The sequence below is a fragment of the Oncorhynchus nerka genome, linkage group LG17 (genome assembly GCF_034236695.1).
Source record: "Oncorhynchus nerka isolate Pitt River linkage group LG17, Oner_Uvic_2.0, whole genome shotgun sequence".
NCBI classification, from domain to species: domain Eukaryota; kingdom Metazoa; phylum Chordata; class Actinopteri; order Salmoniformes; family Salmonidae; genus Oncorhynchus; species Oncorhynchus nerka.
This window is the reverse complement of record NC_088412.1, coordinates 34,711,912-34,735,902: the sequence shown is the minus strand read 5'-3', so window position 1 is coordinate 34,735,902 and position 23,991 is coordinate 34,711,912. Positions and strand designations below refer to the sequence as shown.

The 23,991-nt window shown below is 43.2% G+C and overlaps 1 protein-coding gene across 1 annotated transcript in view; it reads left to right on the top strand.

The window, feature by feature from the left end:
- Window positions 1–1,444: 1,444 nt before the first annotated feature.
- LOC115145152 (nucleoprotein TPR-like) overlaps window positions 1,445–23,991 on the top strand; it is a 38,665-nt gene continuing 16,118 nt past the window's right edge. Inside the window, 26 exon segments of the mRNA XM_065003138.1 lie at window positions 1,445–1,624; window positions 2,222–2,326; window positions 2,488–2,561; window positions 2,648–2,744; window positions 2,861–2,964; window positions 3,089–3,253; window positions 4,531–4,704; window positions 10,294–10,381; window positions 10,534–10,674; window positions 11,390–11,487; window positions 15,901–16,098; window positions 16,399–16,506; window positions 16,707–16,933; window positions 17,103–17,266; window positions 17,480–17,622; window positions 18,131–18,279; window positions 18,447–18,609; window positions 18,792–18,926; window positions 19,094–19,234; window positions 19,624–19,807; window positions 20,413–20,579; window positions 20,731–20,883; window positions 21,081–21,197; window positions 21,477–21,680; window positions 21,936–22,123; window positions 22,271–22,418. Coding sequence (XP_064859210.1) covers window positions 1,474–1,624; window positions 2,222–2,326; window positions 2,488–2,561; window positions 2,648–2,744; window positions 2,861–2,964; window positions 3,089–3,253; window positions 4,531–4,704; window positions 10,294–10,381; window positions 10,534–10,674; window positions 11,390–11,487; window positions 15,901–16,098; window positions 16,399–16,506; window positions 16,707–16,933; window positions 17,103–17,266; window positions 17,480–17,622; window positions 18,131–18,279; window positions 18,447–18,609; window positions 18,792–18,926; window positions 19,094–19,234; window positions 19,624–19,807; window positions 20,413–20,579; window positions 20,731–20,883; window positions 21,081–21,197; window positions 21,477–21,680; window positions 21,936–22,123; window positions 22,271–22,418 — 3,786 coding nt within the window. The 5' untranslated portion in view covers window positions 1,445–1,473.

Here is a 23,991-nt window from a genome sequence, read left to right as displayed (position 1 = left end):
ATTTGGGGTTGTACCTGGTAGGTTCCCTGATAGTTTGGGTGAGATTGAGGGCATCTAGCATAGATTGTAGGACGGCTGGGGTGTTAAGCATATCCCAGTTTAGGTCACCTAAAAGTACAAACTCTGAAGATAAATGGGGGGCAATTAATTCATATATGGTGTCTAGGGCGCAGCTGGGGGCTGAGTGTGGTCTGTAAACAACAGTGTGAGACTTATTTCTGGAAAGGTGGATTTTTAAAAGTAGAAGCTCTAACTATTTGGGCATAGACCTGGATAGCATGACTGAACTCAGCAGGCTGTCTCTGCAGTAGATTGCAACTCCACCCCCTTTGGCATTTCTGTCTTGGCGGAAAGTGTATACACATACATACAGGCATTTTTCAGCTATGATTTTACCACTCAGAATCCAGAATGGATATGGAAATGAGGCCAGCACAGGACGTAATACACCCTTACAACAATCTACTTTTTGATCTTCTTAACTTCTTATCTGTTAAACTGCTACTGTGTCAAGAAAAGAGCCCCAATTAGGGGTTAGTGTACTCCAGTAAAAAAAAAAGGTCTGGTTTAGATTAAAAACTATTGCCCTGTGTCCCCGTTCATATGGGGCATGAGAGTCAGTGGTAGAATTGAGTTGGCACTTTATTGGCCCAAACACCCACAAGGTTGAGGTTACTCATGGACAGTAATAAGTAATCTTTTTTTTCTCTGCATTGATGCATTGTGTCTTCTAACTGTCCAAGAATAGGATCCAAAGTGTTGGGAAATATTTGTTCCCATAAATACAAAGGAGGATGTCTCTCCTCATACCTCTGGCACTTTAGCCAGACTGTGCACCACAGAGCTGCCAACCACTATATGAAGAAGTTTAAGGAAAACATCAACTCAAATTGCTCCTTTTGTAATGACCACCCAGAAACAGTGTTGCATCTTTTTTGGCATTGTATGCATGTAAGAAAACTGTGGCAAGACATCAGTAGGTTTATAATTGAACACATTTATGAAGATTTTAAACTATTGTGGAGAGATGTACCGTTTGGATTCTTTACATACAATAGAAATAAACTGAAACATTTTTATGTAATTAATTTCATTATTCTTTTGGTCAAATTTCATATACACAAATGTAAATTTACAAACAGAAAACCACATTTTCGTACCCTACAAAAATAAATTGAACTGTATTTTAAGACGGTTAAATGCTCTACTAACAAAAAAGCTGTTCTAATTGTGAGTATATGCATGTCCCTTAAGGTCATTGTGTAATTGTAATGTGAAATTGTACCACCTAGCTCGATTGCCCATTGTTTGTAATCTATGTATGCGTGTGTTCCCTCGTGCTTTATGTATTGTTTTGTTGTTAATAAAATAATAATAATAATAAAAAATAAAAATAAAAAGTCTCACCACACAGGTCACTGAGAACAAGTAGTCACTGCGCCTGCTCAGATCCAAGTGTTTTGTGAGGAGAAAATGTCTGCAGTGCTACTACAAGCTCTGGAGCGCGCTGAGATAACGAAACTCCCGAAAGCTGTTCAAAATAAACTGGAAAAGCTCATCTCTGATCTGCAATATGAAATAGATTTCCTCAAGTCACACCAGGAGCAATTTAGAGTTGATAGTGGTAAGATATGGCCGAATAGGAGGTCATTATATGTGTATAGCCCCAGCTAACTACGTAGTAGGATAACGGGTGGATGGCCTTGACCGGCAGCTGTTTACTAGCTAGTTTTCAAGTTAGAGGAATATGATGGATTCAAAAATAGCTTTCCAACATTGTTTATCAACCATGTCTAAATTACTTTGCTACTGTAACTAGCTAGCGTTAGCTGTACTGTCTGGCGTAATGGTGAATGAATGACTGAGTAGGGTAACGTTAGCTCAGGGTCTCCAACCCTGTTGCTGGAGCGCTAACGTTACCGTCCTGTATGTTCTCACTCCAACCTCAGTTGAAACTGACCTGATTCAGTGTATCAACCAGCTAATTATTCGAATCAGGTGCGCTAGATTGGGGTGGGAGCGAAACCCTGCAGGTCGGTAGCTCTCCAGGAATAGGATTGGAGAGTCCTGCGTTTTCTTGTTGAAAACTTCTCTACTCTCTGTCCCTATAGCTAGCTAAACGTGGAAGTAGCTAGGCAACTTCATTAAAGTATTTTGATTTATAATTTAGCTTTCAAGACGAGAGCAGCCAAGTTGACATGTGTTGTTGTCACTCTTGCAGAACAACAGTTCTTTGAGAAAGTGCAGCGTCTTGAGCAGAGTCAGGAACAGTTTGTGACCCAGACTGAACAGCACCACAAACTCCGAGAGGAGTTCACCAAGATCAGTAAGTGGAATTAGTTACATGATCCATCCAAAGTCTCTTTAATGACTGCTGCATACATGTAAACACTAGTATGTGATGCATGTTTGGCTATTTACTGACCATTACTAAAGAATGGGGGATGGCAATCTACCATTTCATGAAATTGCTCTTCTTTTCTATAGATGAAGAACTCAAGAGTGTGCGGGAAAATAATAAAGAGTGTGAAATCAACCAAGAAAAGTTTACATCTGAACAGGTGAGACTCATGATCTTGTCACCTCTTTGACGGTTGGTGTTGACACCTTTTGGGGCTTAATATAGATGTACACATTTCTATTCTAGGTCCAGTTCTCAAAAGCCAAAGATGAACTGGAGTCAGAGAAGAGGGAGCTTGTGCATACACTGGAGAGGAGATCTCAGGAAGTGGACTATCTGAGTGGTATGGATGAATCTATGTGGAGGGATACACACACACACACACACACACACACACACACACACACACACACACACACAGTCTTTATCTAATGTCTATGGGATTTATTTGATCATCAGAGGACTTGCAGCACCTCAATAACAAAGTGGCAGAAGTGAATACAACAAAGATGGGGCTGCAGCTCAAGCTGGACGAGCTCGAATCCTCAGAGGTCAACATCAAGGTGAGCCTATTTGAATGTTCTGTAACTTGTGAACTCTTGAATAGGACCCAGCTCTTAAGGAAGGTGTTAAAATGATCCAATACATCATATGTGTAATCCACACTGTTGTGCCTATTACCTCCAGTACCGGGAGAAGCGTATGGCGCAGGAGAAGGAGCTGTTGCAGGACCAGACGGCCTGGCTGAATGGAGAGCTCAAGGCTAAGAGTGAGGAGCTGCTGGCCCTGTCACGTCAGAAGGGCAACGAGATCCTGGAGCTCAAGTGCAGCCTTGAGAACAAAGAGGATGAGGTATGACCAAGACAAGCCCAATAATGGACTAAAGGAGCCTAACGTTACACCTTATAGTCCAAGGACCTTACATGTTCTGTTACAGGTGAATTGGCTGTGGAAGCCAAAACAGCCAAATACTCCATCTAAAAGTGAATTGCTTCTCAATTGCGATACAGTTCTAGAAACATAAGACTATTTTCATATTACATAAAAAATAAATTTACAAAATCAAATTTACACATACATAACCGTTTTTACCACGGTTGCAGCCGACAGCATTTCTCATTGACAACACATTTGTGGCGTCAGTCTTCCGTTTATACACAGGTGTTCGGAGACGCAGACACCTAATTAGCTCTGGCGGTCCAACTCTGTCTTCCGTCTGTTTTCTGTCAACAAGCTCTTCTGTAACATGGAAATATGGCCATGTGGGAACCCTACCGCTATAAAGATGTGAAGTTATTGAACCTGTTTTAGTTTTTTGAAAATGATTTATCGCTGATATGAACATTCCTTATGTTTCCAAAGCAGTACTGCAAGCGATGCGTGTTAGCGTTTAGAGCTAGCATCAGGGCTCTTAACAAAACTCCATGGCATTGTTGAATACTCATTTATGATTGGCTTGAAGGGCATTCTATAGCATCCATTATTTCCCTATTACGCATGGTGTATCAGCACGGTAGAATTCAATGGCTATAGTTCATTCTGATATTTTCTATTGAGCTGTTTCTGACATTGTTGAATTCGATTTTCATAATAGCAAGCTAGGACTTGATGGTTTAGTTAGCTAAACTAGTAATTACGTTTGGATACCATGGCAACTACTGTATCTATCTAGTAAACTTGCTAGTAGCTACTTCAGTGGATGTTGAGCACATTTCCACCTGCAAATGTGTTAAATTATAACCATGGTATAAAAGGGATAATCCCTTCGTGGCTCTGCGTTCTCTGGAAAATAATGCAACTCCGTGGAAGGTCAGTTCCATTCCACCTTCAACGTCGTTCATTATTTTCTAGAGAAAGCATAGCCCCTCGTTGATGATCCGTTGTTGATTATTTTCTAGAGAAAGCATAGCCCCTTGTTGATTATCTCTTACGTAGTTAGCGTCTGAATGGGGTAAACCAAGACATAACAGTAAAAAAAACATTATTTTTCTATCACAAATAGACTGTACATGCTGGTTTCATATTAATCTATTGAGTATGTTTTTGATATGACAATGTTTCTAAACTATTACCTGACTGGTTTATCCCCATCTACTGTGTCAACATTATGTTTTCGGTTGTTTTTGTAGTTGAACAGAGTCCAGGAACAAGTGACAAGTTTAAAGACTTCAAGTGAAAGCCTTCAGAAGCAGACTGAAGACATGATCAGCAAACTGAAAGAGGCTAAGGAGCAGCATGCTAGCATGGAGGAGAAGTTTAGGAATGAGCTGAATGCCAACATAAAGCTCTCCAACTTGTACAAGGTATGTAGAACAAGTCTATGATTTGCTTTCAATTCCAATGAGTACTCTATAGCTCTCAAAATCAGTCATGATTACAGATGTTGCTAATTTGATCGGTACATTTTTTTTGCTTTTCAAATCAAATGTCTTTGTCACATGCACCAAATATAACGGGTGTATATTTTACCGTGAAATGCTGACTTATAATTAAGCCCTGTCTCAACAATGCAGAGTTAAAAAGTAAGTGAAATTAGCACACAAAAAAGGAAACGGTAACACAATAAAATAACGAGGCTATATACAAGGAGTACAGTAGGGGTAAAAGTAGCGATGCACCGATATGACATTTTTTGTCCGATTATGAGCTCCGATATTTTCCTTGCCAAAAAACTCGATACCGATATTTAAAATTTTAGCAGCCCTTTGAGCATTCTAGTACAGTTAAATAGTTAACACACACACATGGATGAAGCGGTCTAAGGCACTGCATCTCAGTGCAAGAGGCATCACTACAGTCCCTGGTTCGAATCCAGGCTGTATCACATCCGGACGTAATTGGGAGTCCCATAGGGCGGCGCACAATTGGCCCATCATCGTCCGGGGTAGGCCGTCATTGTAAATAAGAAGTTGTTCTTAACTGACTTGCCTAGTTAAATAAAGGTTACACACACACACACCACACTGACCAAAAAGTTGTTTTGTTGGTATTTACGTATGTCCCCATTAGCAGTAAAACATAAACTAAACCTATTTCTTTCACTTGCTGTGTTGTTTCGTTGTTCAGTCGTTTCATTCTCAACCAGGATTTCTATGGAATGCCGTTTGGGTCTTTGCATGTCAAAAAAGATACACGTCAAATAGTGTCATAAGCTTGTCGACCAATCAGGACCTGAATATGACTGCACGTCGCATAATTTAATGCTTTCATACATTTTTTGTGTAGTTATTACACATTGAATACACGATCACTCGTATTTCATATGTCACAACGATTCATCGATACGTATGCTATGATGCTGGTGAAGTTGTCTCAAGCATTTACTGTGCTGGTCATAAAAAAAAGACAGCTAGCTCATGGATGGAAACAATGTTCTTTCCCAAAAGCATAGCTACTGAAACAGATTGTCGTTTTGCTATCTTTAGCTAGCTAACTATATAGCTAGGTGTCATCATCTAAAATAAGTTCTTATTTGATTAATGGTGGTCGGACCCATCAATGTGAAGCAAGCCATAATAAGGATTAGCCACAATAGTGGACATTGCGTTTAGCCTTCAAAATAAAAGTATTTATATTTTATATTAAACCTTTTTATTTAAGTAGGCAAGTCAGTTAAGAACAAATTCTTATTTACAATGATGGCCTACCGGGAAACGGTGGGTTCTTCTGCCTTGTTCAGGGACAGAACTACAGATTTTTACCTTGTCAGCTCAGGGATTTGATCCAGCAACCTTTCAGTTACTGTCCCAATGCTCTAACCACTAGGCTACCTGCCGCCCCAAAATATGTCATTGACAGTGATGCAAATAAATACCAATAGTAGAATTTTGCCATAATTGAATAGAACCTCCTGAACAAGGTTAGAATGTTATATAAAATCAACAAAAGACAATTTGTTAATTTGACAGAAATTTGTTGAAATCACACTGGATGTATTATACTTTAGAATTGCATTGGGGGCATATTTATTTCACTCTACAGCCTTACCCCATGTCATTGATCCACAATCCATAGGTATCAGTCTACTCAGTGACACCCAGAGAACATTAGCATCGTAGCTCTTATTGCGGGACTCTGAAACAACTGTGAATTGAGCCACATGTATTGTCAACCTATGTGTATTGAACACTATACCCGAGAAAAAACTATACTGCGTGGATGTTCAAATAAGAACTGTCTTATAAATTAGGGTTATTTTAGATGACGACACCTAGCTATATAGTTAGCTAGTTAACGATGTGATACAGCCTGGATTCGAACCAGGGACTATAGTAACGCGTCTTGCACTGAGATGCAGTGCCTTAGAACGCTGCGTCCGTGCATGTGTTAACTATTTAACTGTACTGGAATCCTTAAAAGGCCGCTAAAATTTTTAATATCGGTTATCGATGACGGGTTTTTTGTCAAGGAAAATATCGGTATCGGCCAAACATGTCTGTGCATCACTACTGCGAATACAAATACCTTAAAGGGTAGGGACGTGGATCGGAACCAGTTAGTATTTGTTGTAACCACCATTTTGCTTCATGCAGCGCGTCACATCTCCTTCGCATAGAGTTGATCAGGCTATTTATTGTGGCTTGTGGAATGTTGTCCCACTCCTCTTCAATGGCTGTGTGAATTTGCTGGATATTTACATGTTAGCCATTTAGCAGACTCTCTTATCCAGAGCGACTTAGTGCATTCATCTTAAGATAGCTAGGTGGGACAAAAACACAGCACAGGCATAAAAGTACATCTCTCCTCAATTTGGCTATCAGTAGAGTCAGAGCTAGAAGGTGTGGGGGGGTCAAGTGCTGGTTGAGGTGAGGAAGAGGATTATTTAAGATACTGTTTGAAGAGGTAGGGTTTCATATGTTTTCAGAAGATGGGTAGGGACTCTGCTGTCCTAGCTTCAAGGGGAAGCTGGTTCCACCGCCAGGACAGACAAGAGCTTTGACTGGGCTGAGCGGGAGCTGCCCTCCCTTAGGTTTAACGGAGTGATCGGGTTGGGATGTAGGGTTTGCGCATACCCAGTAGGTAGGGAGGGGCAGTCCTCTTGCTATTCCCGTAGGTAACCACCATGGTATTTTAGTGGATGCGAGTTGGAAGCCATTGGAGTGTGCAGCCAGTGACTGGGAGCCAGTGGAGTGTGCAGAGGAGCGGGGTGACATGAGAGAACTTGGGAAGGTTGAAAACCAGGCGGGCTGCTGCTTTTTGGATAAGTTGCAGGGGTTTGATTGGTCAAGTGGGAAGCCCAGCCAACAGCAAGTTGCGGAGGACAAGTGCCTGGATTAGGACCTGCACTAATTCCTGTGTGAGGTAGGGTCATACTCTATGGATGTTGTAGAGCATGAACCTGCAGGAGCGGGTCACTGATTTGATGTTTAAAAAATAAAAAAAATAAAAAACAGGGTTTTGTCCAGGGTCACACCAAGTTTCTTTGCACTCTGGGAGGTCGACACTGTGGAGTTGTCAACTGTGATGGACGCCTTTGAGCAGGCAGGCCTTCCCGTGAGGAAGAGCAGTTCTGTTTTGTTGAGCTTGAGGTGGTGGGTCGACATGCAAGTTGAGGTGGGGGGGCGGTAGTTGACATCCGTATAGCAATGATAGGAGAGACCACGTGAGGATATGATGGAGGCGAGTGACTTGGTGTATAGAGAGAAAAGGAAAGGTCCTAGAATCGAGCCCTGGGGGGCAAAATTAGTGAGAGTACGTAGTGCAGACACAGATCCTCTCCATGTCACCTGGTAGGAGCGGCCTGCCAGGTAGGATGCAGTACAAGAGTGTGCATATCCTGAGACGCCCAGCCCTAGGAGGATCTGATGCGTTCAGTGTCAAAGGCAGCGGAGAGATCTAGAAGGATGAGAACAGGGGAGAGAGAGTCAACTTTGGCAGTGTGGAGAGCCTCCATGTCACAGAGTAGAGCAGTCTCGTTGAGTGACCCGTCTAGAAGCCTGACTGGTTAGTGTCGAAGATTGTTCTGAGAGAGATAATGAGAAAGTTAATCAGAGACAGCAAGCTCAATTGTTTTACAAAAAAATTAATAAGTGAAAAAGGTCTATAGTTTTTAATGTCAGTTGAGTCGAGTGTTGGTTTCTTAAGGAGGGAACGCATCCAGTGGTATTGGCGGGAACTGGAACATGCTGTCCTACACGTCAATCCCAAACATGCTCAGTGGGTGACATATCTGGTGAATATGCAGGCTATGGAAGAACTGGGACATTTTCAGCTTGCAGGAATTGTGTACAGATCCTTGCATTATCATGCTGAAACATAAGGTGATGGCGGCGGCTGAATCGCACGACAATGGGCTTCAGGATCTCATCACAATATCTCTGTATGTACAAATTACCATTGATAAAATACAATCGTGTCAGTAGCTTATTCCTGCCCATAACCATAACCCCACTGACACCATTGGGGCACTCTGTTCACAATATTGACATCAGCACACACTGTCTGCTGTCTGCTATTTGAAACCGGGATTTATCATGAAGAGCACACTTCTCCAGTGAAATGCCCACTGAAATCAGTTAGGATGCCGAACTGCGGTCAGGTCAAGACCCTGGTGAGGACGACGAGCTTCCCTGAGACGATTTCTGACAGTTTGTGCAGAAATTCTTCGGTTGTACAAACCCCCAGTTTCATCAGCTGTCCGTGTGGCTGGTCTCAGACGATCCCGCAGGTGAAGCCAGATGTGGAGGTCCTCGGTTGGCATGTTTACTTGTGGTCTGCGGTTGTGAGTCCGGTTGGATGTACTATGAAGTTCTCTAAAATTACGTTGGAGGTGGCTTATGGTAGAGAAATAAACTTAACATTCTCTGGCAACTGCTCTGGTGGACATTCCTGCAGTCAGCATGCCAATTGCTTGAGACATCAGTGGCATTGTTGTGTGATAAAACTGCACATTTTAGTGGCATTTTATTGTCCCCAGCACAAGGTGCACCTGTGTAATATTCCTGCTGTTTAATCAGCTTCTAGATATGCCACACCTGTCAGGTGGATGGATTATCTTGTCAAAGGAGAAATGCTCACTAACAGGAATGTGCACAAAATGTTTGAGAAATAAGCTTTGTGCATGTGGCAAATGTTTGAGATCTTTTATTTCAGCTCATGAAACATGGGACCAACACTACATGTTGCGTTTATATTTTTGTTCAGTATAGACTAAAACTTTCTTGGTAAATAATATGGTCTACAGCTTATCATGAGGCATTCCAACCTTGAGACTTCCTTTTAATATTAGAGATCGCGCACTAGCTGTTGCTAACAGAGAGACACACAACTGCTGTTCTCATAGAAAAAACAGCTAGAATTATATTTTCCATGTCCTTGTTCATCCAAGACTCGGAAAACATAGGATATTGCAGTTCTTCAGATCACTTTGATAGGATAGTCTCGAACGGAGCTCGTCCAGTTTATTCTCCAGTAATTGCAGGTTTGCCAATCGAATGGAGGGTAGAGGCGGTTTATCTACTTGCCGACATAGTCTCATCAGATATCCACGCTGGTCTCTGTAACACCGCCTCTTCCTTTTTCGAGTGTCTGGGATTTGGGCCTTGTCCGGTATGAGAAAGCATGACCTTCGCATCAGACTCATTAAAGTAAAAATCCTCATCCAAATAGAGGTTTGTGATCGCTGTTCTGATGTCCAGAAGCTATTTTTGGTCATAGGAAACAGTACCAGAAACATTATGTCGAAAAAATGTTAAGATCAGCGCAAAAAAACACCAAATGGCACAATTGGTCAGGTGCCTATAAAATGGCTGCTATTCCCTCCAGTGCCATTCTACAGTATTTTCTTTATTTTTAAATTATTTTTTACTTTAGTTACAAACAGAATAGCTAATAAGTGCATTAATTGTTCCTGTCCAAACACTGGCCAACAGCCCTTTACCTTGTCTTCCCAGGGAGCTGCTGCAGACTCTGAGTCCAAGAGTGAGGAGTTGAGTGGGGCTGTAGAGGAGCTGCACAAGCTGCTGAAGGATGCTGTAGAAGGTGAGGGAGGGAGAGAGAGACCAGAAAGACAGTCACACACAACTATTGTCTCAATGCAAAACTGTCTAACACAGGCACTATGTTTTCTTGTCATTGGTAGGCTAACTTTATTTGTCATTAGTCTGAATTCTCCTCTCCTTTCCTCTCTACAGCAAACAAGGCCCTGGAGGTGAAACTGCAGGAGATGGATGCCTGTCGGATCAAGGAGGCTGCTGAGCTGAAGGACAGTATCTCCAGTCTGGAGAAAGAACTGGACAACGCCAACGAACTTCTGTCCGACACCAAGCTCAGAGGTCAGACTTAAGAAACAATCAGCGTTTTTTTTTTTACTGAACAGTTGACTGGACCTTCAAATGACTTTAATAGGGATGGTGTCTCTCCGAGTTAGCATCATTACCAGCAGATTTGACAAACTGGCCACAGACTGATTTCTATTGATCAAAGAATGATCAAAGAAACCCCATTATCCGAATACAAATCAGTATTGTATTAGGATGATGGGATTTCTTTGATCATGCTCTGGAGACTTCAGTGTGAAATTGTTAGCAGTTGATGTTATTCTTTAATAACACAGACCCCAAAGCAAACCAGGGGGAGGAAAATAGGTTTATTCAAAATGCACAAATCATGCTTGGAAGTAGTAGATGGTCATTCTCCCCTGTCCTCAGAGATGCTCTCCAGTGATTCTCTCCCCAGAAGAAAGGGACAGGATCTAGTTTTATAACCCAGCCCTAGCCTGTGGTTGACCAACTAGAAGTCCTTGCAGTACAACATGGCCAAATAACAAGTATTCTATTTCAGGCTAACTGTATAGACAAATTCCTGCCATGTCTCTGACCCATTGATAAATCATTCCTTATTACAGAAAAAACACTTTCCATTGATCGTTATTTCTATTGACTTCTTGACCTCTCGTACTTTCTCTGCGTTGTGTATTTATCTTCGACATATTCTTACAAAATGGAGGAGGAACCTGTTTGCATGGTTGTCTATTTCCATGCCCTGCAGGTGCAGCCTCAGTGCTGTCAGAGGAAACGGTGACCACCATGTCCCCAACTGCAGCCGCCGTGGCCAAGATTGTCAAACCTGGCATGAAGCTGACTGAGGTAACCACTAGAGAACGGCCGACGTGGATTTGTTTTAGGGCCAATACCGTTTTTTTGGGTGTCAAAGAGGCCGATTGCCAGTATTCTAAGCCGACATTCAATATTTTTGTATGTAGTTCCCCCATTTTAGGGGTACCAAAAGTATTGGGCCAAATATGTGTATTAAAGTAGTAAAATGTTATGTATTTGGTCCCATGTTCTTAGCATGCAATGACTACATTAAGTTTGTGACTATACATATTTGTTGAATGCATTTGCTGTTTGTTTTGGTTGTTTCAAATAATTTTGTGCCTAATAGAAATGAATGGTAAATAATGTATTGTCATTTTGGAGTCACTTTTATTGTAATCAAGTATAGAGTGTTTCGAAACACTTCTGCATTAATATGGATGCTACCATGATTACGGATCATCCTGAATGAATCGTGAATAATGATGCACAAATATACTCCCCCAAAAATGCATGTCTTGGGGTGATGATATTTGTGCGTCAAACATTCTCACTGATCATTCACAATTCATTCAGGATTATCTGTAAACAGTAGCATCCACATGGCTGTAGAAGTGTTTAGAAATTCGATTTTATTATTTGCAATAAAGGTGACACGTTACATTATTTACCATTCATTTATATTGGTCTCAAAATAATCGGAAAGGTTAGTATGTCTTGGGGGTATGGTATTTGTGCGTCTAACTTTCTCACTCATTCACATGAGCTGGAAAGCATCCAAAACAAAAAGCCAATGCATCCCACAAATTGGTAGAATCACAAGCTTGATATAGTTATTGTGTGCTATGAAGATGGGACCAAATACTAAACTTTTCACTACTTTAATACACATACAAGTGCATTTGTCCCAATACTGTTGGTCCCCAAAAACGTGGGGACTATGTACAAGATGTGCTGTAATATGTAAATGGTTCACACGATATGGATGAAAATACCCTCAAATTAAATCTGGCAGGCTGCACTTCAACCTCATCATCATATTGTTGCAAATCCAAAGTGCTGGAGTACAGGGCCAAAACAACAGTGTGTCACTTTCCCATTACTTTTGGAGCGCACTGTATATTAGCCTACTGATCATGTTATCAGTAGAAGCATCACTCCAGCTTGCATAGAAGCATCACTCCAGAATGGCACGCCTGTATGGAAGGACCTCATATAGGCATTGCCGTTTGAGTCTATAAAATAGCATTTATTCAATGCAAATAGTTCCAACGTGTAACGTCATGATTTGTAATCACAGATTCTTATGAAAATAGTTTATTTATTATTTTATCATTTTCCTTGATCAGGATTTAAAAAAAAAAAATGTTTGCTTTCAGGACGCATCTCTAAACAACTCAGCTGCCAGGACAAAATTTGAAACAACTCAATTGGCTAGTTCAGCTATCTGTCAAGAAAAAGGCAGGTTGTAACTTGAGCTTACTGCTATTATTGGATAGAGCGAGGCTGTAACTCCGCTCCCTTTCACATCTCTCACCATTAGTGATGGGTAGGATTGGGCAGTATTAGGGCTGTTACAGTGACCATATTACTGCCACACCGGCAGTCATGACCGCAGTCAAATTCCACGTTACCGTTTAGTCACGGCAACTAGGCTTCTCCAAAACTGTGCTTTGATGCTGCTGATGGTCATTAGTAGCCTACCGAACTTGATAACTGCCTGGTACTCAGCACTCCATTGTCCATCTAATCACTCTGGCATCAATGCAAAAAATATACATTTTTCATGCCCCTGTTCTGAGATGGGTGCATGATAATGGTCCAGTCTAAATCCAAACAAATTTCACACATATTATTTAGTACATGTAAAGACAAGATTCAATTAAGAATAGTCTGATGGGTGACCAACATTATCACTTGTGAATGATGTATTATCACTTGTGAATGATGCCCAGCGTGTGCAGTAAGGCAAGAAACAGAACAGATTTTTTTCACATCTTAGTCGGACATCTCATGTAGCATAGCTCATAGACGTATATGTTTTGATAAGGTTTGTATCACAACTAAAGTGGCCAAATAACTAACTAAAAATAATGAACTAAAAATAAGCACATTTATCTGCTTTACAACCGGTGTAGAGCCTAACTGATATAGGCAGCGCATGAGTTTCAAGTTTGGGGAAGATCATTTTCACCATAAATTCACCTTTTATAATAAAGCATTACATGCATATTCGCATTTGCGGTCACTTTTGAGAACAGTATTTTCCCGCTAATTGCAATTTGGAACATTCCTGCTTATAGCCAGCCTAATGCAGTGTGCACATTGCTGGGCTTATAATGTGAAGAAATATCCTAGTAGTTTATCAATATTTTGTGGTAAATGTTCTGATCTGTTGCATCAGCCTCATTGCTTTTAAAATGTTTTTTTTGATGCTAGTTGTTGTATTCATTTGGGATCTATCACATCCCACAACCTTCTCAGAGTATGTTTGGAATATTTCTTTCTTGCACAGTAGGACAAATTGACCAATGGGAATAGGTCAACTTTTGTACTATGGGGGATAGTAAATAGACAGACCAGTGCTTTTGCTGTTCGTTAGGCCCACTCATCTTTTTGGCTGACGAAATGTAAATGTGTGCTGTTTGCGTTCCCGATGTGTCTGTCTTCACTTGTAGCCTACTTCGAAGATGAGATGCCTGTGAGAAGGGCCCGATTACGTGACGGGAATTAGCTAATAAGAATTGAGGTATCCGAGGGAGCCGTGTGAGTGAGAGGTGCTTCGGAGCAAAGCGATTGGCAGCCGGGAGGAAGGAATTATAATTATTTTATTCAGCTCAAGGGCACAACTGCCACAAGGCATGGACTATTTTAGGGGGCATTATGTCCAAACGTGGGAATGCATAAATAACTCTAAATTAAGCATATAGGAGGACCTGTTTCTTTGTTAACTGCTCAACACAGAATAGCTGCATGTGCGCACTCCTTTGGAAATCCTTTGGAGAAAATATCCTTTCTATTTTATTCAGCTATGTTCAATTGTAGTCTTCATATTATAAAATAATGCCACAGAATTCTAAGCAAATCTTGTCTGCTAAATGAACTAGTGTAGCCCACAGCCATATGGCATAGCCAGATCAGGGCCTCACATAAGGACAACTCAGCGTATGCTATTCTGTTCTTCTGAAATAGACAACATTTTCTTCATATCATGTTTCTTTAGAACGGCCTAAAATAAATAATGGATTAACTGTGATGGTGTAGGCTATATTACATGGATTTATTACACTTTTTTAAAAGTGTAGATGTTCTAAAGGTCTGCATCAAGAAGGATTATTTAACAATGAAGAAAATAGTTTAAAAAAGGTCAGAGAAACCCTTGAATCAGTAGGTGTCCAAACTTTTGACTGGTACTGTATGTATTCTGTATTTACAGAATTAATCTGCAGAGATTCTTGACTTTGCTCAGCAAATGGTTATATTAAGAAACATGACGCTCATAGTATACAGTACCATGTATTGTATCATAGTATACAGTACCATGTATTGTATCATAGTATACAGTACCATGTATTGTATCATAGTATACAGCACCATGTATTGTATCATAGTATACAGTACCATGTATTGTATCATAGTATACAGTACCATGTGTTGTATCATAGTATACAGTACCATGTGTTGTATCAGTATACAGTACCATATGTTGTATCATAGTATACAGTACCACATGTTGTATCATAGTATACAGTACCACATGTTGTATCATAGTATACAGTACCATATGTTGTATCATAGTATACAGTACCACATGTTGTATCATAGTATACAGTACCACATGTTGTATCATAGTATACAGTACCACATGTTGTATCAGTATACAGTACCACATGTTGTATCAGTATACAGTACCACATGTTGTATCATAGTATACAGTACCACATGTTGTATCATAGTATACAGTACCACGTGTTGTATCATAGTATACAGTACCATGTATTGTATCATATACAGTACCATATATTGTATCAGTATACAGTACCATATGTTGTATCAGTATACAGTACCATATATTGTATCAGTATACAGTACCACATGTTGTATCATAGTATATAGTACCACATGTTGTATCATAGTATACAGTACCACGTGTTGTATCATATACAGTACCATATATTGTATCAGTATACAGTACCACATGTTGTATCATAGTATACAGTACCACATGTTGTATCAGTATACAGTACCACATGTTGTATCATAGTATACAGTACCACATGTTGTATCATAGTATACAGTACCACGTATTGTATCATAGTATACAGTACCATATATTGTATCAGTATACAGTACCATATGTTGTATCATAGTATACAGTACCACATGTTGTATCATAGTATACAGTACCACATGTTGTATCATAGTATACAGTATGAGTTTGAGCTTCTTCTTTCTTCTCTCCAGTTGTATACGGCGTATGTGGAGACCCAGGAGGCGCTGGAGCTGCAGCGTGTGGAGAACAAACGGGTGAATAAGTACCTGGATGACATAGTGCAGGAGGTGGAGGCCAAGGGTCCCGTCCTCAAACGCCAGCGGGACGAACATGAGCGCATGCAGAAGTCTGTGGCCAGCCTGTCGGCCAAGCTGGAACAGGCAGTTAAGGTGTTTTTTTAAATGTATTTATCGTTTGTGAATTTGTTATACAGTACCAAAAAACCTGCTGTAAGTCAAACGGAGGATATGTGAGGATAGTTAGAAACCAATGTACAGTCAACTCCTGATTAATGCAAGGTTTTGAACTGCACTAAAACTGCACTAAACCAGATCATGCAGATTGTCCAGCGTAAGTGAAAAGAATGTGTTTGAATTGTAATTGGTGAACTGCACTGCTGATGCCGTGCACTTATGAAAGTCCACTATATTACGTTCTGACACACTATAACTGGTTACTATGTGTTTCAGGAGGTGCAACGTCTGCAGAAGGTGACTGACGAGGCCAACAAGCACTCTTCTGTCCTGGAGAGAGACAACCGTAGGTCTGAGGTGCAACTGGCAGACATGGCACAGCAGGTGGGACATCCTATATTATCTCTTTTAGTGAAGCCTCACTGCTTTTCTTAACATCACCTCTAAAACCTCAGTGTTGTCATAGAATTATGTGTGAAAAAAATCTATACATGTTGATTATAAAAAAGTGACGGTTGTAGGTATGACTGTTTTTAATTCGGACATAATAAATAGCTTTTTCACCCCATACCATTACCCACCAGATCCGTGTCCTACTCATTGAGCTGGAGGAGGCACGTGGCAACCACGTAGCATTCGATGAGGAGGTGAGCTCTGCTGACATCAGCAGCACGTCAGAGGTCATCACACAGCACCTGGTGACGTTCCGTGGCGTGGAGGAGCTCCAGCAGCAGAACCAGCGCCTCCTGGTGGCCCTCCGAGAGCTCAGCGACGCACAGGAGAGAGAGGAGACTGAGACCACAGGCACCAAGTGCGATATACTTGTCCATGTTCTTTGCTGATCATATGTGTTTTGCTGATTTGGAATAGTATAAGCATTATGGTGGTAGCTCCTGCTCCACCTTTCCTTTTGGTTTCCCTGTCAGCAAAATGTTTCTGTTCTCTGTGGATAGATAAAGGTCATTGTATTCTCCCTCCAGGCGCAGTGAGCTGGAGCGGAGTCTGGAGAAGGCCCAGGCAGAGCTGGAGGCTCTGAGGGAGCAGCGGAGCCACCAGATGCAGCTGGCTGAGTCCATTGTCAGGCAGAGAGACATGTACCGTGTGCTGCTGGCTCAGGCCACTGGAGTCAGCTTCCCTCAGCAAGGTGGGGTTCACATACATTTCCTTCTTCAGGGCCTGATGAGGCTAGTGTAGCCAAACCTTTGTAAATGTGGGTGCAGGAATAAAGCACGGGAGCAACATATACCCTGTGTAGCCTTTTGGTTCTTTATTGTTAGTCAGTTTTGGCCCAGCCCCGGTGGAGAACTTTTAGATTTGTATGTTACCTACACACTGACCCTTTGACCTCTTGTCTCAGGTGCAGCACCTGAGGAATTCTCCCTGACCTCCACCCCCCACCGCTCCCCAGCTGCCACCCCCACCACAGCCGCGCCCACTGGAATCATTACAATGGCGACAGAGTCAACTGAGGCGGTGGAGGCCAAGGCAGCCCTCCGACAGGTGAGCCCACACAATTCTCACCCTTTTGCCCTCAGAACATCCTCAACTTGTCAGGGCATGGACTCTACAAAGTGTCAAAAGCGTTCCACAGGGATGCTGGCCCATGTTGACTCCAATGCTTCCACAGTTGTGTCAAGTTGGCTGGATGTCCTTTGGGTGGTGGACCATTCTTGATACACACGGTAACCTGTCAAGGGTGAAAAACCCAGCTGCTTTGCATTTCTTGACACAAACCGGTGCACCTGGCACCTACTACCATACCCCATTCAAACGCAATGACATAGAGTATTTCTCCCTCAACAGTTTTCCGTGTGGGGTGCGCAACTGAATAGTAGGAAGGTGCTCCAAATGTTTTGTACACTCGGTGTATATGCAACATTATCTGTCCTTCTTGTCGCATCAAACCACCATTTTATGATAAATCACAAACAATATCCTTCAATCGGGTTGATAAAAAATTGTTGCTGTACTCTTATCTGAAGGAACGTCTTGTTTGCTGTGTGTGTAGTTGCAGGAGGTGTTCTCCTCCTATAAGAGGGAGAGGTCTGAGAGTGACAAGGCCCTGGCGGAACAGACTGAGAAACTACATGAGCAGGTGTCTGACCAGAGATCACAGAATGCCAAGATATCCACCCAACTGGAGTTTACCTCCAAGAGGTAAGAGCACTGCACATCACTCTCAGGACACTACACAAGACAATATCACATGATGAGGTAGCTTGTCTTTTTCTTTGAACTCAGGAGTATGACGTTACTTCACAATATTTTAGCAAAGTTTGCTTGATAACTAACGGAACCTGCTTGGCGACTTACTCCCCACCCAGGTATGAGATGCTGCAGGATAATGTGGAGGGCTACAGGAAGGATATTGCCTCTTTGAAGGAGAAGGGACAGAAGATGGCTGCTGTAGCCCAGAAGAATGAGCAAACTGTTAACACCTTGACAGAGGACCTGAGAGTTGCACAGGAGAAACTCAACATGGCAGAGGTGTGTGTTTGTGTGTGTACCTCATGTTTGTGTCCCAAGCCTTTTGTTCATTGTGTTAGACAGACAATACTAGGTCTCTCTCTTTCGTAATGTGTGTTAGTGTTTTGCTCCGTCTTTAGTATACATGCATTACATCTAGTTTCTAAGCCACAGTGAGCTGTGCTGACACCGTTCTTCCCCAGGGTCGTGCTGAGAGCCTCAGGAAGGAGAGGGATATGCTGAAGCTAGTGGAGTCCAGACTGACCCAGGAGAAAGAGACCATGCAGACCCAACAACGAGGACAGAACATGCTGCTCACCAATCTCAAGACCATACAGGTTTACACACACGCCATGTGCTTGCCTATACACAAACACCAATGTCAAGACAATGGAAACAACTCAAACTAACCACTCATAAAATGGTTGAGGCACTGTTCTCTCTTCTCTCTCTCTCTCTCTGCATTCGTCTGTTTTAACGTTCCACTCCCTGTGTGCTCATCCAGGCCACATTGGAGCGCTCAGAGACGGACACCAGGCAGCGCCTGAGCGCCCAGATAGAGAAGCAGGAAAGAGAGATCGGCCAGCTGCAGAAGAGACTGGGGCACGATGTGGAGCAACGCCACCTGCTGGGCAGAAACCAAGATGTAAGTCCCTGATACCTCTTCTCAGTGCCAACCACAACCACCTCTACCTAGATTCTATCTTCCTCTTCTATCTTTCAGCTTTCTCTAATATCACACTTATTCATTTTTCCCCCAGAGACTTGCTTCAAAAAGGCAGCACTCAAAGCATTTGTACATAGATACCAGTGGAGGCTGGTGGGAGGAGCTATAGGAGGACAGTTGCATTTGTAATGGCTGGAATGGAATAAATGGAACGGTATCAAATACATGGAAACCACGTTTGATTCCGTTGCGTTTATTTCATTCCGGCAGAGCAATGAGCCCGTCCTCCTATAGCTCCTCCCACCAGCCTCCACTGATACGCACCATAGATTAAATGAACCCCTTCCTCTCCTTTTTTACATTTCCAGTTGCAGCTGATGGATGCCAAAAGGCAGCTGGAGACCCAGACAGGCCTGCTCCAGAAGACCAGGGATCAGCTGAGTGCTGCCCAGCTGGAGATGAGCTCTCTCAGGCTGCAGCAGGGCAGTGAAGAAGGTGGCCGTCCGTCCCTGGGCTCCCAAAGCTCCCCGTCCATTCCCATGGGCCTCAAAGGTAAGAGTACACACAATGTTACAGAATCAACCTCAGTGCCTTCTGAGACCTCAGAATGTTCAACTCATAAAAGTTTTTATATCCTGAGAATGTTGGAATGGCTTTAATGTGGATAGTACTCAGTTGGAGTTTTCCTCAAGACAGGCACGTACAGAATTTCTATTTTCAAATAGTCTCTGATTCATATTTTTCAAACCGCCAAGCTGGTCTACAATTAATTGATTTAGGCCAGTCTAACATGCTCTTAATTGTTTCCTTAAAGTTGTGGGATGTTGTTCTGCTTTTCCTTGTGTAGACATAGGTCAGGTCGGTGTCTATAGCCATGCTTTCATTAGGTCGTCTTATAGTATTTTATAGGAAATGTAGTAAAACAAGCTAAATAAAACCCTCAAACAGGCCTGGAGGGTGTGTGTTTCTGGTGCCTGCACCATTAGCAGTGTTATGGTAGTATCATTAGGGTTCACCACAGGGTTCTTTTTCTATGCTGCCCATGACAGCTGTGACTTCAGTCTGTGGCACTTACACCTCTCTCCCTCTCTCTTTCCTTACCCTCTCTGCTCCTCGTCCTTCTTCACCCCCCCCACCCTTTCCTCTAACCTCCCCAGGACTCCATGGTTCAAAAGGGGACTCTGAGGATCTGCGTGGCCGCCTGAGGCAGGCCGAGACGCAGGCAGAGGAGCTGGCAGAGCAGTTGAGGACAGCCACCTCCAGCAAAGAGCAGTACAGAGCCATGGCCCAGAGCCTAGAGGAGTCCATGGATAAGGAGAAGCAGGTCAGGACTCCACCCTGGTCCCTAACCCCTTAGGCGTGTACCACCCCTTAGTAGCATGCCACCCTATCCCCTAACCCCTTAGTAGTGCAGTTCCATAAGCATTTTAGCCCCAAATCTCTCACTCGCTTCCTCTCCTCGTTCCTCTCTCTAGGTGATGGAGCAGGCTCGGTCCTCCATGGAGGAGCGTGTAAAGGAGGCTCAGGAGCAGCACCGTCATCTGGAGAGAAAGCTCCTGGAGGCAGAGAAGGAGAAGCAGGGCCTACAGGAGGAGAAGAGGAAAGCCCTGGCCTCCGTAGAGCAGCAGGTATGAAGCAGACATCTATGCCCTTATTGAAAATCTCCTCACTGTATGGCTCGAATGGTATAGCTGATACATTCAGTAGTATTTAACCACATCCAGTACGCACCATGGGTGCTGGGTTCACACAATGCCGGCGTCCTCATTGTTCCATGTTGAAGAGATGAACAGATTCCTGTTTTCCTTAACCCTGTGTGTGTCAGGTGGCTGAGCTGAGGAGGAGTCTGAGCAGTGTGCAGGCGGACCACCAGGAGGCGCTACAGAGGGCGGTGGTGGCAGCAGCCCAGGAACAGCAGGCCATACTGGACAGCCAGGAGCAGGTGAGATGGAGGCTTGGGCTGTGGCTTATTGGCCCTTATCGAGTTGTAGTGATATGCCAACTTTTCATAAGGCATATCTGACCAAGCTATTTGCCACCTTGTTTCCCACTTTCCTGCTATAGAGCATTACCTAGCTTGATTGTCGCTAACCCAAGTAAATGTCAACTATGATAATGTAGCATACATTATCAACCATTCATTAAGTACTGTATTACAGCTAGGTCGTCAGATAAAGTTAGTCTGTAATGCTGGTCTCTCCTCTTCTCCCCCCCCTCCCAGGCCACGCTGGTGTCAGAGGCGCAGGATAAGTACGAGCGTGAGATGATGCTTCACGCTGCAGACGTGGAGGCCCTCCAGGCAGCGAAGGCCCAGGCTCTGCAGGCAGCCACGCTCAGACAGCAGCTGGAGGAGAGGGCTCAGAGAACCTCTGCTCAGCTGCTGGAGGCCAGAGTCTCCTGGGAGGAACAGGAGAGGATCCTCAAGGTAGGTAATGGCAGTCGATTGATTAGATAGCAGTCAAGGGAAACGCTTATATTATGAATAATAGATATGGTGTTTGTTGCAAATGGTTTGACGTGTAGATGATGATGGTCAAATAGATTTTTACACTTCTGTGTTGATGTTGGAAGCTAGCTAGTGATTGTGAACTCCCACTCCCACTAGTTTGCAGGGGTTGTGCTGCTTACGTAGCTGGTGTACACCACGAGGCTATAATGTACATCTCTTTCTCGTTGTCAGGAGGAGATGTCTAAGGTGGTGTCTCGCTCTGAGGAGCTGCAGAGGCAAAACAGCCTCCTCCATGAACAGATTCAGACCATGAGCAGCAAGATAGCCGCCACCCTGCAGCGCCAGGTCAACGAGAGCCCTCTGAACATCTCCCTCACTGAGCAGGGAAAGTCTCAGGACCAGGTCCTCGAGATACTCAGGTAATGGTCTCTCACCCCCTCCCTCGATCTGTCTCTTTGCAAAGCAAGAGCAAGTCTGCCATTTAAAGCCAATTTCATGCAATCACTACACTTCTGCAACACCTTTTCTCTCATCATATCTTCTGTCCCTTCCCTGTCGTGATGCAGGTTTGTGCGTCGGGAGAAGGAGATAGCGGAGTCACGGTTCGAGGTGGCCCAGGGAGAAAGTCTTCGTCACAGGCTGAGAGTGGAGCACCTGGAGAGAGAGCTGAGAGAACTGCAGGAGAGCTTTAGTGCTGAGCGGGAAAGGATGCAGGTGAGCTGGACAATATGGACAGCCAATGGTTTATGGAAGGGTTTCCTGGACCCAGATTAATCCTATTTCTAGACTAAAAAGACATTTAAAAATCGGAGTGGTGAAAAAAACCACAGATTTTGTTGTCTTCATGATGAAATCGTGCTGGGGGGGGGGGGCTATGGATCTGTCTCCGTTCGTTAGTATCTCAGTCACCACTGGGACGATTTTGACTAGACTTGGGGTAAATGATGCGTCTTGCCATAGGTCTGGCATTTACTAAATTACTGATTAGTCCAAGGGGAGCGCCATAGTAATTCCAAACTTTGAACAAACATATCACCTGTCCCGTTTAAGCAACCGTCATGACATTGTGTACATATATGCATCTCCTCATGAGAAACCAGTTTCACATAAGGATCTATTCTATAACCTCCGCCCATTCAGAAAAGGTGAACATTTTGATAGGGTGTGAAGACAATCATTTTATAATTATTATATATATTTTTTTACCTTTTATTTAACTAGGCAAGTCAGTTAAGAACAAATTCTTATTTACAATGACGGCCAAACCCGGTCGATGCTGGGCCAATTGAGTGCCACCCTATGGGACTCCTAATCACGGCCGGATGTGATACAGCCTGGATTCGAACCAGGGACTGTAGTGACTCCTCTTGCACTGAGATGCAGTGCCTTAGACCGCTGCGCCATTCGGGAGTCCTGCTTCCGAATGGCGAGCTCAGGGCCAGGATCTCCTTCCAGAGAGACATCAGGGACTGTAACATAATCTGTTTCAGGAAATCATGGCTCTCTCTGGATATACTGTCCCTGTACATACAGCCAGCTGGTTTTTCAGTGCATCGCACAGACATGAATAAGGAACTCTCCGGGAAGAAAGGTGGTGGTGTATGTTTCATGATTAACCACTCATGGTGTGGTTGTGATAACGTATTTTGTTCACCCGACCCTAGAATACCTTACAATCAAATGCCGACCGTATTTCCTCCCAAGAGAATTCTCTTCTGTTGTAGTCACAGCCGTGTATATTCCCCCTCAAGCCGATACCATGACGGCCCTCAGGGAACTACACTGGACTTTATGCCAACTGGAAACCACATATCCTGAGGCTGCATTTATTGTAGCTGGGGATTTTAACAAATCAAATTTGATGAAAACGCTATCGAAGTTCCATCAACACATTGACTGTAGTACTCATGCTGCTAAAACACTCGACCACTGCTATTCTCTTTTCCGGGATGCCTACAAGGCCCTCCCTTCGGCAAATCAGATCACAACTCCATTTTGGTCCTCCCTCCCTTCCTATAGGCAGAAACTCAAACAGGGAGTACCCGTGCTAAGGTCTATTCAACGCTGGTCTGACCAATCGGAATCCATGCTTCAAGATTGTTTTGATCACGCGGACTGGGATATGTTCCGGGTAGCCTCTGAGAATAACATTGATTAATGGCACGGGCACGGTGACTATACACGGACACGGTGAGTTCATCAGGAAGTGTATAGGGGATGCTGTTCACGCTGTGCTTATAAACCTACCCAAACCAGAAACCGTGGATAGATGGCAGCAACGCGCTAA